Source organism: Hyposmocoma kahamanoa, unplaced genomic scaffold (genome assembly GCF_003589595.1).
Source record: "Hyposmocoma kahamanoa isolate Upper Pololo Valley unplaced genomic scaffold, ASM358959v1 232, whole genome shotgun sequence".
Classification (NCBI taxonomy): Eukaryota; Metazoa; Arthropoda; class Insecta; order Lepidoptera; family Cosmopterigidae; genus Hyposmocoma; species Hyposmocoma kahamanoa.
Genome location: NW_020653750.1, coordinates 4,880 through 21,508, shown reverse-complemented (window position 1 = coordinate 21,508; position 16,629 = coordinate 4,880). Strand labels below are relative to the sequence as shown.

At 35.7% G+C, this 16,629-nt stretch overlaps 1 protein-coding gene across 1 annotated transcript in view; it reads left to right on the top strand.

The window, feature by feature from the left end:
* The window catches only part of LOC113228517 (cytohesin-1-like), a gene marked incomplete at its 3' end in the record, with an annotated part of 36,774 nt that extends 20,551 nt beyond the window's left edge, over positions 1 to 16,223 (top strand). Inside the window, exon 3 of the mRNA XM_026461855.1 lies at positions 16,091 to 16,223. Coding sequence (XP_026317640.1) covers positions 16,091 to 16,223 — 133 coding nt within the window. The remainder of the gene's footprint in view (positions 1 to 16,090) is intronic.
* Positions 16,224 to 16,629: the final 406 nt, after the last annotated feature.

The window sequence follows — 16,629 nt, the reverse complement described above, 5'->3', positions numbered from 1 at the left end:
ATGTTTTATTAATTTAAATGACGCTACGACAAAAAAAAACTGTTGAAATTAAAAACAAAGATATGTAACCAACGTATAGAGAAATTTGTAAGTTCTGCTGACTCAATCTGTAAGTCTGTGTCCTACATTGGCATACAGAAGCATATTCGGGTCCTGTCAGACCGAAGGATTTTTTTTTGTTGGAATTTTGTGTTAGTAATTAATAACAAGCTAGTGGAGTAACCACACAAAAAATAAATTAATATCATTATAGTATAAAGCCAAGATATTCAATAAAATCAATATTACAATTTGAATATGTTGGTTATTTAATATCGACTTGTTTCTTTCATTTAACAGAAAGAAACCACAGCACGATTGTCAAAAGAATACGAAACTTGTTCATTCTAATTCAACGCTTTTCCGTTAATCAAATATTTTTAAAATTTATTCAGAGAATTGCAAAAATGTTTAAAAATATCATTAATTAGCATTAATATAATGGGAAACATGGCTTAACAATTTACGAGAACCGCGCTGACTGTGCCCCTCGACCGGAAATATGGACCCATTGTACGCCCCGTCCTCCATACTTTGCTTCTTTTTATTCTGTGAAGGAGATATACTGAAAGGACGCTTAATGGCGTTTTTTAGCTTTAGCTTTATGTTGTTTACTAAATTTTGGGACATTCTAAACAGCTCGCGTTACTTAAAAAATATTTTTTGTAATTTTGTTTGCGCCGGTAACGGTTCGGTCAGTGTGATAAGAAACATCCGTCAAATGCAGATTAAACTAGGTATTTTTTATGACTCACGGTTATTTTCCGAATTGCAAACTTGCTAAGCTCTTGGTGTACAAAAAAAATTAATAACGTATTTTTTATTTTCAGGTATGTTTATTTTGTCGCAGTTACATTCCGAGGAAGTGGTGAGATTTATAATACTTTAAACAAATAAAGTTACTTTCTATGTTTAATTAAATGTGATTGAACGATGTGTAGAGTTAAGAATGCAATGTCGATGACAGGGCCCAGTCGAGGTCAGATACACTCATCCAATAAAATTTATTCGCCGATGTGACACTTACGTGTACCAAAATTGAATTTCTCGGTACGTTTTCAGTGAATACAAACCTGGTCCTGGTAGAAAATGGAACATAAAAAGAAAATCCTCTTTTGTTTACGTGAAACTAATCTCTAAAGTACCGGGTTATTACAACTACAGCCAGTTGTTAAGACGGAACAAACAAATCAATCTTGAAGTAAGTTTCACCGGAAAACAAATAAATATCAGAAGTTGTTTTTGTTTCATAGCAACAAGAACAGTAAGGCTCAACTCACACTGGCGCAGTCGTAGCGTCGCGTCGCGTCCTGTTTATCAACTACCAGACGTAGCTGACGCGTCGCGATGCTTCGACTCTGCGCCAGTGTGAGTTGAGCCTTACCGTTCTCGGAACTCTTTTATATATATCGAATCTACTGAGTCACCGCGTCAATTGCTTTTTTGAAGATTTCATACAGGTGGACGTCCCCGTTTTAATAATTAGAGTCGTTTTATAAACAGAAATACACAAAACGTGTTTAATCGTTACAAGATGTTCTTTTTTCGAATAGTTTGGACTTTGACTTTTTTTGTGTATGTCGTGAACGTTTTGCGACGACTTGGAAACCAGTCGAACGTGTTACAATAGTGTGTGCTATAGTTATATCTAAATGTAAAATGTGTTTTTATTTTAAAATATCTATTTGTACTAAGCTATGATTTTTAATACAATAATTCATGTAAGTCATCCTCCAGTTTTAAGGTGACGTGAGACCCAAAATAGACGCTTAATCGTATTTCGACCACTCGAAAATGGGTTTTTAACGTTAAAAAATACGAATTCAACTCGCTTTTTTAATTGTTAATGAAAACAGAAGATAACGGTAGCGAATCATGGATCTCCCAATACGATTTAAAATATAAATAAAACGCAAAGTTCCTCAAGATTTTAATTTTTTTACTACGTTCATCTAAAAATTAGTTGCCTGTCCAGCTCAGAGCCTTAAATCGCAAAGATTGCCGCTGCGCCCGCCACCCTGAGATATAAGTTGACAAGTCCCATGTGCCTATAATTTCACCAACACCCTTATCCTTCAAAACCGGAACGCAGTAATGCTCACTAACACGTAGTTACTTGGGTGACAATTTCTAGCGCAAATTAAATTGAAATGAACATTGTCAATTCACGAATGTCGGGAGTTGACTCGCCATATTATTATTTTCGCTGCTTGCGTATTCAACACGGTTGTTTTTCTCACAACCACACCTGAAGGTCTTATACAGAATGATGATGACGTTTTTCAAGCAACTACTTTAAAGATTACAACATTAAACATCTTTGCAAACGTTTATTTTTATTACAAAATCATTTATCAGTGTAAATATGAGTAGTACATCTAAAGCGATAAACAAAGTTTTCGCATCTAAAGGAGATTGCGAAAGTTATTACGGGACACTATCTCGAGTGGGATCGTACGGTTGTTGTCTTCGGCTAAACTTCTTGATTAAGATTCTTCTTTGGGTTTGAAATACCAACTGTATCTTCTTGAATGCCACATGTTTATCAATCTATATTAATACTCAATGCACTCTTATGAAAATGGATGTAAAGTACACGCCTGTCCATAACAGTTGCAGCGCTACTCAGAGCTTTAAATCGCAAAGATCTGAGGGACACTGCCACTGCGCCTGTCACCCTGAGATATAAGTTGACAAATCCCGTGTACCTGTATTTTCACCAGCACCCTTGCCCGTCACAACCGAAACACAGTAATGCTGACATTACTGCTTGGCGGCAAAAATAGGTAAGGTGGCAGACCTTCCCTGGACGAGCTCGTTCGCGAGGAGCTCGACTGCTGGTGTAGAGTTGAGGTTAATTAGTGAAGAGGAAGATGTGCCTTTACCCGAACGTTGTTATGACAGTTCAGAAGTAAATATATATAAAAGTCAATTAATTAATACAATTTGACCCAACATTAGTAAGTTGGCCAATGCTTGCGTTAATTGGAGCACTCAGAAATAATTAACTGTGTGTGTACGATAAATAATTGACAAGTTTGACACGCACAGACCTCGATATTTACTAGCACACTTCCACCGTTTCTCAACATTATGCATTTATGCATCCACTACCTACAATACATGACGTAGTAGTAGTGTTATATGTATTATTGCAATTTAAAAATTGATATGAACTATTCTTGGATACGATAATTGAAATTTTGCTCGAGTGAACCTTGATTGATGGTATGTGGTGTGTGGTGAGTGCTCTGAAGAGTTATTCAACCTTATCCCTTCCTCTCCTTTCCATCAGCGGACCACCCGTGCCGGACTGCGTTGCCACAGTTGGACGGTCAGTTCAATACCGTCCCACACTAAAAAGTTTGGCAATTCGTTCTTATGCCGAACCATCAAATTGTGGAACCAACTCCCGGCGCATGTATTCCCTCCCCTCTATAACATCGGGTCCTTCAAACGTAGTGTGAAGAAGCATTTGGCCAGACCGGCAAAATGATAGTGACGGAGTGAAGATATTTGTGTTTTCCATCCGTTACTCTCATCTCTGGACTGTATTCGCACTTTCCATCAGGCGCGGTGCAGTCATTTTGCCGAGTCACAAAAAAAAAAAAAAAAAAAAGTGGTTTAAGGAAGAATATCCAAATTATAATTTTGCAATGTTATACACAATGAAATCATGTTTCCAATAACTTCCCTGCATTTATTAGCGTTTTAAACAAATTCTTTTAATGTAGTTCTGAACTCTTAAAATATATTTGCGATTAGTTAGTTTATCTTAAACTATTTGGCGTGAATTCAAAAATTAATCACGGTGTACTATGACAAAGAAAAGTACTGTCAAAGTATTTTCAATGTTTGTGAAAAACATTATTCAATTGCGCTGTTTAGGTCTCATCGTGATGCATTATCCATTGTTTGTTATACGCTTGAGTTGACCCTACAGTCGCTTCAGGAATAAAAAAATATTGACACTTATCTCCTTTCTCTATTCAGCTTACATAAAACATAAGTTCATTGTTCTTGGACCCGATCGCCTAGGCGAATTGTTATGTATATAATGCTTAAGGGAGTTTACATGCATTCATTATGAATCAATACTGTGCTACAAAACTCGTCAATCCAGGTATAGTTATTCTAATTTCAAAAGATACAAGTAATCGGTTTTCATTTTTAGTAAACATCACCGCGTGAACTGGTTTTCGTGACATTGAACTCTACACTGGATATACCCGTTCAATGTGATGCCAAGCGGCGATTTTTGCTCCGAAAAGAATTTTATTATATACGTCCCATTACTAAGTACGGCTCTCAACACATGGTGCTCTCTAACCTTTTGGTTCGAGCCATTATTACTACACTGTCCCTATGCAGGTTGGAAATCATACGTCTTCGAACAGTTTTTAAGTAAACTACAAGCTTACTCGCTTTTTCCTTAATTGTTTAAGCTAGTGATAATTAATAATGTAAACTGCAAAACCAAAGGATACTAATAGGGCAGATCCACCCTGAATCAATTCGATTTTCCCTACTAGACTGTAAATGCTTATTGTGTATAGACTGCGGTGTAAATTCTAGGCAAATATCATAGTTCGTCCAAAAATGGTGAGTCCTAATTGTAGCGTTGGCAGACATACAGCCGCCGCAGTCGTAAATATCACTGGGTCACTAGAAAGTACTAAAATATATCTCACAAGGCCTTAAGGTATAAATACTTGATTATGAACTAATAAAAAAATAGACGTTTATATTTAGAATTTTTAAACGAAGGCAAAGATTATTGTGTCCTTATAAATCAATTGTAACTTTCGGAAAATGGCCCCGCATCCTAGAATTCGTGCTCTTTCCTCATTGAAAGAATGAGTGAAGAGCAAGTTTCAGAATTTATTTACTTGGCCTTTAGACGAATTTGAAAATATCGTTGTAATATTTGTGTAAAGCACTTCTAGATACCTTTTAGACTGTTAGTACATTTCAATATTGGTGTTTTAAACGTAATTAATTCGAAGTTGGATTGCTTCTATCTCGATTAATTTTTTTTTTGTTTCGTGACCCCTAACTTGAACTTTTGAGAATTTACCCTGGCGTCGTACAAGGTTTTTGGCCGTTCGCTGAAATTTATTTTAAATACGTTCGTAACTTAGCCCTGACGTACGTTCTTGCGAATATTATGAAACAGCAATTTACTCGTGTAATGTTACTTGGTTAATATAACAACGAAGGCCAGAATAGTCTAAGTGTGCATTGACAATAGCGTATTTACGCGGGTGGAACACTGCCAGCGTTGGCTACTACATCATGCGCTTGCAGGCGAATGTCAAACAATTTATCATGATTGAAAATATTAACACATATTAGTGTTTTTATTTATCAGACATTTTAATGAATGTGACAAGTCCTTTTAGTACACACTTTAATTTATTGGAAAATGTAACCAAAACAAGCTTCGTTCAGTTTAGATGAGTTGAGCCAAACCAATGGACAGATTATAATTGTTTATTTGATTGCGGTGATGGGTGTTCGTTTAAATCATAGTTCGTAACAGTATTAAATATTTGATTCAAATTTGCTTATTTTAGCGAACAATATTCAGAGATTAGATATTTATTCCGTGTTCTCCGGTCTCGTATACGAGTATACTTAAAAATGATATGTAAATAACTCGTTATTATCGGAAAACGATTTAACCCTTATATAGTGGGCGATATTATTTATAGCAGCACGCATTAGCTTGTCATTAGGCCGATGGACCGTCGTTAAAGGCTGAGTAATGACCTGGAACCTATTGTTAGAAATTCTTGCGCGGGACCGCTTTGAATGTGTTAAGTATTTTCTATTTCATAGAATTCTTTCACATTTACTTTATATTCTAAATTCGAACGTTACATTTATTGTAATAGCATTTGAAAATGTTTAAATTTTTTAGCAAATAGTGGTTGTATAATGGTTCATAAACAAATCTTCCGCCAATAAATAGCAGCCAATACGTTATAATACAAGGGAAGTTAGTAGTTTGTAAACATCCATCGCAGCTAATAATTTCCTTCGGAAGGTTTGATTGTTCACATGTATCACGTGAGCGTGTAACTAACTACATTTTCTACCATCGTGCTATGCACTCAATGTAGCTATGTGAATTTTGGAGTGGTTATAATATCAGCGATATTATCTCATTTCCATGGCTAACAATTACTTACAACCCAAAATTATAACACAATGCAGTGCACTGTTCTTTACAGTTCATTTTGAGACGTATTCTTTGTAGCATCACATTTAGCAACAATGTTTATTTATCTTTATGTACAGATACAATGTAGAATAAGTGTTTTGGCACTGTAAATTCTAATCGATATTAGAAAATAGATTACAATCCTTTCTCTACGATCAAAGTAATACTATGCTGTGAGAATATGTTCTAGGAATAACGAATTTCTTTGTTATTTTATTACTTTGTCTGAACTTTCTTAGATTTGTAAATCAAGGCACAATCCCACGCGGTTCCGTCTGTGGAATTAAAGCTACGAAAGTGAATTAAATAAGGGAAAGTCTCTGAGGATTTGCGTATTCTATACGGGCTGCCTGTCAGGTTAGATATCAGCGATTTATATTTATTTTACAAACGCGAAGTTTCTACGGACGAGGCAAAACGTATGTCCTTCTCTGAGAGTCCTGTCGGTGACTTCTCATACATGCGGACAATAGCTCGTAAATGACGTAATATGTACTCAATTGCCATGTGTATTCGTATGATCATACCTACAGGATCGGACGTAAGTGTCTTAGACTGTAAATATTGTAAATGTTATTTACCAAGAGCAACCCCTAGAGTTTCTTGCTCATTCTTCTCAGGGGAATCTGCCTTACGAATGAGCGGTAGAGTTTAATATTGTGACGATTTCAAGTGTAATAATGCTTACCTATGAAATAAAGATTATTTTGAATTTGAATTTAGACGAAAATTTGAATTTAGCCATCACCTTTATGAAAAATGAATAGAAGCTACTAGCGCTGTATTACGTGCATAAACAATGCGTTTTTCTTTAATTTTAAACACTTAAATTCCGCGTAATATACAGCTTCAATTACAATCCTTGGAATGTTTTCGCCTCAATAAATTGATTAAATAGAGTTTTTATGGAGTTGCCGGATAAACGTTCCACTAGTGTCGAAATTGCAAATGGTCCCGTGCAGTTTGAATTACATGATTGCGCATTGCATCGTTACTTTGATATAAATTTATGGGTTTTCTCTCTCATATGACTCCACTTGAATGCGTATTATATTCAAGTAGAATCATTCAGGAATAAAATCTCAAACAGGACGCAAATTTTAGGAGAAACCAAATTAATTTTTATGCATCAAAACGGGTTAATCTTGTTTTGAGGGATACTTGAGTATTGTCCCTGTTTTCATTGTTATTTGAATACCTTAGACAACATGCAATTAAAACAAACCCAAACCCAAAACAAAAAGTTTTATTTCGCACCACGTAACTGAACATAATATTTTTTCTTTTACTGATGGAGTTTTATTATAATATATTCTGACAATAATATCGGATCGATATAATGACTATGTAGAGTATATATTTTCGTGTTCCGAAGAACATTTGTCTGGATTCTCACACCATATTAAAAAATCGATTTAATTATGTTCCGTAGCACTGTACAACAGCCCAAAATTATTATTTTGCAACAGTCTCTTCTAAAACAAGTCTTTTTAAAATATTTTTGAGTTCTGTTAGTGCAGTTTGCTCTTTATTTGCCACAGCCACTTTATTCAACTTTGAGTGTTATTTTGTTGTATAAAGCAGGTAGTGATCGTAACAATAAGTTTCCGTAAATTCTGTAACTCTATCTAAGGGCGATTTACAACTTTTTGAGTATGTGGGTCACGTGCCACAACGAAGAACATTCGTTCCCTCATATAGCCGTAGGTCATGTCATTCATATTTAAAACCATTCTCGGATAAATAACAGTTATTGTTCGAGTGCCTTTGAACCAATACGTGTTCTTAGTGCAAAAATACCGTTAAATGTTAAGGGCTTATATCATGCGCCCCTTCATTACGATCTGTATATGTGTGTACAAGTAGATGTTCGTAATATACCTGGTACTACACTTATTATTGTACACAATTTCTAAATCATTTCATCATCAATTTGCGAACGACTACCCGATTTTTTATCGTCAAGACGAAATATTCATACAGTCTAAAAGAATTTTATTTTTAGTTTAATAGAAACATTTTAAATGGTTGTAATTTTTAAGCCCGAGCAAACTAATGCAACACAGCATCCGCGCCATGTGCGCACCGTATATAACATGTAGTTTACAGGGGGAATATTTTAGGCACCAATAATTATGAAAATATACACGACACATGGCGCAATGGCATCGTAATGTTTCCCTGTAAATCATCGCTACTCGATATTAGTAAGCAAAGTTTGGGTCAAGTATCATATTGGTTCGAACTCGACCCTTCAATTTAGTTCGTTGATGAGACCAGATGATAAAAGCATTCCATTGGTCGCCGCTCTTGTAAATTGGTTTTTATTGAACTCTAATACATCGATTGGACATTCCGCTTTACGTCTCTCTTGTCCCTAATATATCGAATTTTGTTGAAATATATGTTTTCAGTTCAACTATTCACTAATCCAGTTTAGAATGTTGCGTAAAAATCGTGCTCCTATCCTAATTGCGTTTCCTACACGCTCTTTATACATCACGGATTTAGATTGTTTGGGATATTACACGCCTTAATTATAGAAAGCCGCGTCGTTATGTAATCTTCGATTCGTCAGGTCACACTTTTACTGCACTGTGCAGTTGTTTATAATGACGGATATGGCGAAGTCCATCCCGGAAATTGCCGTGGCTGTAGGTTAGATAATGGAAATGTTAATATCATCGAATGTTATAAAGCTACAATTATATTACAGATACGACGTGTATTAAAGGTTATATAAAATAGGTGAAACGTTACTTGTGTCGAAGGTTATCTACAGGTGGTAAAGAAAATTATAGTCTCCGTTACATGTACATTATCCGTCTCGACCACGCATAAACAATGTGATTATGAGGAAGACTTGAAACCTATATGTTATTATTTGCATCTTAAAAAGGAGCGTGAGTGTGTTCTTGCTATTTCACTCGGCATTGTCGTAACGTTGTGTCCCCGCTATTTGTATGGGCGACTTAATCGCCGCGCATTAACAGCTCGGCTTGCAGCGCATTCTAAATGAGGCCCCGTCTCAAGAAATCCTCTTGTTTAAAGTCATCATTAAATAAAATGGAGAAAAGTTCCGCACTTAAATTATAGATCAGACAACGAGAATTTATTGAAACGATAGGAAGTAAGCAAATTACGACAAATTTTCTTGTGCTCCAGACCCTATTTTTACGAAACGTTAAAATATACCTTTCAGCGAATGTCGATATCTTAATGAATTTCTGTCTGTCGTTCCATTATCACCAGTGTTCGCATGCTACTCAAGAGTATGTTTCAAAAGATAAGGATCTTTAAATGATAGGCTTAAGCCTTTTTTTAAATTTGATAAACGACATTAGTTTGTTAAAAATGCTTTAGTATCATGAGTCTACTAATAGTAGTATTCTTATCGGTGACAAATCTCAACTTTCAACTTCACCGTTACGATAAAGTGCATAATTGTAAATTGTCATAGTGAAAAGTTCGATGAAATGTGATACCAAAGCGATGGAGCATGTATCAGGTAAAAATTGGCCGACCTCAATGCGGTCCACATGAGATATGTCTTGGAATGGTGGCTCGATCCATAGTTTCGTCCGCAATTAATCTTAGCAAATGATGCAGTGGTTATAACCTTTTTAGCGCCACAACACTTTATTCGTCGACCGTAGATCCTGGATGGTCGAAAAATCGATATTGAAACACACATATACCTATAGATCGTAAACATTTAAAATAAAGAACTACTGCAGGCGAAAGTTTATTAAACTACCAAATTTCGAATCTTATATTAATCTCATTTGTTATATAGAACTTTCGGCGACCAAGGTTAACATTACCACATTCTCTTTTTAATAATAAATAAATAATAAATAACGCACACACTCAACATAGCCCCGCACTAGGGAAACCCTGTGTCGCGGGTGCCATGGACACACACATAGACAACCACAACTTACACCCAAACTCACGAGGGAAATAATTGTAGGCCATACAACTATTTCTCCCGGCCCGGGAATCGAACCTGGGACCTCTGCGTGGCAGTCCGGCATGGTAACCGTTCGGCCACGGAGGCAGTCAAACGCAATAAAACGATATTGGTGAAAGAATCATTTTGTGCGTAGTTTTTATATAAGTAGCAGGGAACAAATAAAGGTATTAATGCATTGTCTACGACAAAATTGTAAGACTTTATTATCAAAGGTCATGAACATGTAAATGCGAAATTAAATAAGTTGCATTTAGTAGATATACAAATTATGCTTGTAATCTTTTGTTTTATAGAATAACTCAATATAGCATTAAATTTTTTTATGAAAAATACATGAAGTTTTGCAATTGAGTATGTGACTGCAATTCTAAGGCTCTCGATATACCGTCAATGCCGATGATACTAGCTAGAACAGAAATAGATTATGTGTCAGCGCGTCGCGTCGGCTACCGCTCTGCTAGATGCTTACTATTGTACCAAATGTTTACACTCCAAGGAACTACTCAAATCGTCTGATTGCGACACCTAACCCCGATCGTTATTTACCAACCACATTTACTCAAAGGCCTTTTTTATGAATTACTTCACTACTAGCAAATTATGCTTTGAATTTAAGTTGCAATTAACATTTTTAAAATTTTAACCGTTTCTTACTAAGCGTAAACGCTAGAATGTTTGTTGAACGAATTTAGTCTCACATCTGCTTGCTATAAAAACCTGTCTAGACTGGGAACTCTACGACATTGTGCGCCTACTACGTATTGCGCATTAGATGCCAATGCTACATCTCAATTGAGAACATTATTATTTTACGTGAAGCGGTTGCCGTTTGAAATGAAAATACACGCTGCAAGCAGTGTTCTTCCGGGGGCAACTTTGATAATAAGCGTTCTTAGTTATTAGGCTTGATCTAGCGCAGGTGTTGAGAGCCTTTAGTTTGTTACAAGTAAAAGTGAAATTAAAGAAGGATGGTAACATCCCGTGTATTTTGTGACCCAGCGTTTTTGACGACGTTCATTAAGGAGACCTATCGATACTTGTGGTTCATTATCAAAACATCAAAAAAGCTAATGACTTCAGTCTGTAGAAGCTGGGGTTATAAAGTTGATATAGGTTATGTTTATAACATTGTCCTGTATTTTGCTTTAGGTGTTTGTTCGTAGTAGCAAACAACAAATTTTCAGTTTGTTCCCAAAAATAATAAAGAACTTTCCGAATATTCCCGAATCTGCCAAACTCAGCCACATTTAATATAACTTATCATGTTCTGCAGCAATGAAAGTGAATAAAAATAAAAATTTGCCACAAAATCAAAACGTTGCTTTGCAACTTTAATTGTATCTCATTTAAATATTGCCTAAATATTTTTGTCATATTGTGTTTTCTATTTTTTGCTTTTTGTCATTACTGTTTAATTGATAATTTCATTAGGTATTTTATAGCTTTAAAGTTTTATGTGTATACTATAAAATAACCAATACTTCTGGTAGGTAAACATTCAATCATGCTTAAAATGAAACATACGTACAAGAACGTTACCTAATCTATGGTCGTCCTGAATCAATTGCGTTTTGTTCTTGCATCTATTTTAAAAATACAAAGTTTTAAATTTTTTTTATTCCTGACTTCTAAAAATATACAAAAATATATTGATAACTAACATAAACTAAAACACAAAATTATACTAGCACAGTCCATGAACGGCTCTTCGGCGTTATTGGGGCAGCTTTCGCCATCCTTCTTTAGATAAAGCATCTTTCTGCGATGTTTACTTATTTTATAAAGGTCGTTGATTTGAATCGCTCGCGAGTTTGGTTGTGGATTGCTATTCAGTTGTAACTTTTACCTTTATTTAAATGACCTGTTATGCTGCGTGTGGGTGTCTCATAGAACTTCAACTTTCTGCTATTCCCATATGCCATTGAGCGAATGGCGCATACACCCACACATTTAACGCAAAAAGCTTCGACATAAAACCATTATGAAACTAGAAATGACAATTAAGTCTTACTCACAAGTATCGATAAAACTGCCTTATGAAGATTATCGTGCGATCTTTTAATCCATTGAGTGCACCTAACTTCATACGACCTATTATCATAATATGGATTAAGGGAATACGATGAAGCTTTCAATGTGCCTTTTAATTATTCGTTTTTAATCACAATGGCTCGTTGAGTTTTATAAAATGCTCAATGCAAAATGCTCACGTATGCATATCGTGTTAACATGGTTATAGGCATTATACAGGCTGTCACAAAAACATACGGCCATATTTCAATTAGTGTGTATGACAGCCGGAAATCGGTATACGCAATATACATATATCTTCATAAGCTTCAAGTAATACACGTTCAGTGAATAATACCTTCTGAAATCCTGAAAAACTCGTTTGATCGTATTACTTTATTTAAAATTAGGTAAAAGGTTCTTTGGTTATTCCTATCCCTGATGGCAACAAACAACTAGAGCAAAAAAAAAAAAAACTACAGTTGTTGGTTACCCCTTAAACAAACGCGAGCCTCAAAGCCCTAACTATAAAATATTGAAGTAGCATCCTAGTAATTTAAGGTCATAGATGCCATTTCCAATGCTAATATTTGATTTGAAAAAGGATACGTCACATTTTCTTTTGGTGGTAAATATTTTTCCTTTGTACGTTTTGAACTTGAGAATGTACTAACATAATCATATTATATATCTTACCTTTACTTGGTTGAAGGTGATACCAGTGTACATCAGGCAAAACATTTCACAGGACGTGTGTAGCGCTACCCTCTTTGTGTATTATATAGATACCTAGTTACGGAAGGTATAATAAACTCGAGGGATAGGTAGCCGACCGCAAATTGTGTTAGCTCCGAACAGACAGACCGTGGCGGTTATACGGCGTATGTATGCTTGTTAGACCTCTGCTATTGTTTATACAGCGTTTGCAGATACAATTGGTAGCCTCTGTACAGTATACAACGTTATCTTTCCAACCGTACGTAGATATAGATCATTAGTAAAATTCCTTTGTAATGTCTCAATACTTACTCACTCCTTGCTTTAGCTATATGAAACAAATATTCGCTTGTGAAAGGAGTATGATGACGAAGTATTAGTTCTAGTGTTTGATATCTTACAATTATTATTAAAAATTTACTGTATTACTAATATTACTATGGATCGTGGTCCGAAATAAATAATTCTATTCTATTCTATTCTATTAATTATACTTGTTTAGATTCATTGCAAGATTTTGTAGTGTTGGTCAATCAATAGTCACCCACTTATTTTAAACGTCTCGTCTATTTAGTATGCACAGAGTTAATACCCTCAGGGTGACGCGTAATGGAGAAGGTTGCTTTGTTCAACTTACCGTTCCGTTGTAATCAATATGGAAATACGTACAATGGCACTTAGTAATTGCATTGTTTACGAGTCTACGACCCCTATCGAAATGCATTATGTATTACACATAAATCAAGCCAACAAGCTGTCCCGGTCTTAATCGCTCCGTGCAAGAAAAAGCTATTCACAAAATTGTTTTATTTCAAATACCTACTACGTCCCTTTTAGTAAAGCCTAAAAGTACTCATTAGCGAGCTGCAACTGTAACATGACAGATACAGTAACGAGGTTCTACTGTGTACGCTTGAAACAGTCTTCCAATCAGACGGCTCACTGCAAACAGCACGCGTTCCGCTCGCGGCAAGCTCGCGAACCATGTACACACTATGGTTTTTGGTAACATAACATGCAACGGTTACAGCTCGCTATTGAGTACCCGTCTTTACATGTCAGCGTACTTCAGTATTGTTATATAAAAGCATGGAAATAGAGAACAGTCTACATAGACATCAAAGCTACATGCAAAGCATATGCCTGTTTTGTTACAACTAAAAAGGCATGCGGTCATTGTTCCCAGCCCATGCTTTGTACTTTTATGTTAAAGGTTTTACAATAGGCCCAGCACATTTATAAGCACTATTTACAGACCATATAGAATAGCCTGTGTTTACGTTTATACTGCCTTAATCATGGGTAAACATACATTGTATGTGGTTAATTAGTTTGTACCCGGTTTCACTGACTCATCGAAAGTGCCTAAAGCTTTGAAATTTCGCAAAATATGTTTCAAAGAAATCCGTATGCAGCAATAAAGCGTTTGTATATTCATGGATCAGATACAAAATTGTGTTTTTTGGCCAACAACGTGTGCTTCAGTTTTACAGTTCTAGACTTCTGGTATTTGAAACCACATTAAGATGTAAAAGTGTATAATGTTCGAAATAATAAATTTAAAAAAATCATCATTTCACAGGCAAGAAAATTACACTTGAAATCGTTAAATTGAATAAACATTACTGTTAACATATATAAACACTATTATTATTATTACTCATCCGTAAAGGATATTTCCTTGAAAATAAATTGCTCTATATGAATTTGCAATATTTAAAACGCCTAAACAGAAACTATTCGAAAGAGTAAAATAATAATAATATTAACGCACACCCTCATAGCCCCGCATCAAGGAAACCCTGTGTCGCGAGTGCCATGGACGCATAGACAACCACACATTACACACAAACTCACTAGGGACATAAATGTATACAAACATTTCTCCCGGCCCGGGAATCGAACCCTTGACCTCTGCGTGGCAGACCAGCGTAATAACTGTTCGGCCACGGAGGTAATTTAAAAAAAGTTAAATGGATCACTCCCTTGGGTTTTTGTCATCCAAGTACGCAGATCTGTACGTTAGCAACCTGTGTAGCAGTAAACTTTAGTATTTTTTTGTATCACGATAGTTTTATATATAGTGAGATTGAAATGTTAAATATCAACAGGAATCTTATTTCATGGGCAAATTATGCATTGCCCCGTGCAATCTCCTCAATTTTTTGTGGTTTTTTGACTTTTTGAATGTGTAACTTTTGCGAAGACGACTGTTCAGAACAGACATCTTATTTTTATGTCGTTTTAATATTATGCTTATCCTTATATTTCAGTAATAATGAATTGGAATTAATATGAATGTAAAATTTTTAAACTTATCCCTCAGAGATCCATCAAAATCTGGGGCGCAGTGGCGGTGCGCCTCAGATCTTTGCGATTTAAAAAGCCGAGTGACACTGGAACTGTTATGGGCAGGCGTGTAGCTTACCATCAGGCGCACGACTTGTTCGTCCCGTTATTGATATTATAAAATAAAAAAAATACCCTAACAGCTCGCTTCTGTAGGCTAAAAATTCTATTAATGTCGGTGGCATTTCGCCTTAGAAAAATTCCGTATGTCATCACATAAAACTCTACAAAAACTAGACAAGAAACTCGTACTTAATTGACTCGGAGATTTTAATTACCCATTTTCATCATCTCCAATATTTTTAGCGTTGATGCTTTATTGAAAGATGGGAACGAAATAACTCCCCGAGATCATTACCATAATATGCGTTATCACGTCGTTATCCCTCGCTCTGACAGCAAAAATGAAAGGAAATTTACACGGAGTAAAGAATGAAATCCTGGTTTGAGAGTTTGAAAGGCATATCGACAGAAATTCCGCACAGTAGATTGCAGTACTGATGCATTGTCGTTTTGTTGTTCACCTTGCATTCGGCTACCGAGGGCGAAGTAGAGAATGTAGAAATGCAAGCCTAGACAACAATATATTATAGTAAGATACGACACATAACACGATTTTATTTTTCTTAGCCTCGCAGCCTTGCTAATGTATTGAACAAAAGAATGTTGCTAATAACTCTCACATAGACATGTTAATCAAAAGGAATTAGTTTGACCACCGTGCCCATTTGCACCGCATACAATAATAAAATAATTAATTTTATTTGTTTCAGCAACTCAAAGATGAGCTCGGCGAGGTGGTGGCCGAATTGGAGGCACTCGATGGGCAGGAGGAGTGCAAACAAAACAGCAAAGCCAAACAGATGAGCATAGGAAGAAAGAAATTTAATATGGACCCTAAAAAAGGTAAGTTTACGACGTGTATTATTCCATTGCGACTAAGTTTCACTAGAGTCAGAGTTAAACAAACACACATTCTACTCAGCCTTTTCATAATGGAATTTCTTCTCAATGCAATGATATATACTGTCTTACTCATATTCTCTTTATCCGACGAGACAAAATTAGATATACGAGGTTGTTTCTCGGAGTATTAAATCGTATCGATATATTACAATTGACTGCTATTTTGCTTTTATTGTGTAAAAAATCACAAGTCAGTTTCTGAGCAGATTAAGCTCGTTCAAAATAAAGTAATGGCTAGCCCAATGAAAAGAATGGCGTACGAGTTGGCCATTTTACATTCGTGTACGGCAGGTGTAGCATTCCCACGGACCTGCTCGCGACATGCCCGGCAAATTGTTACATTCCT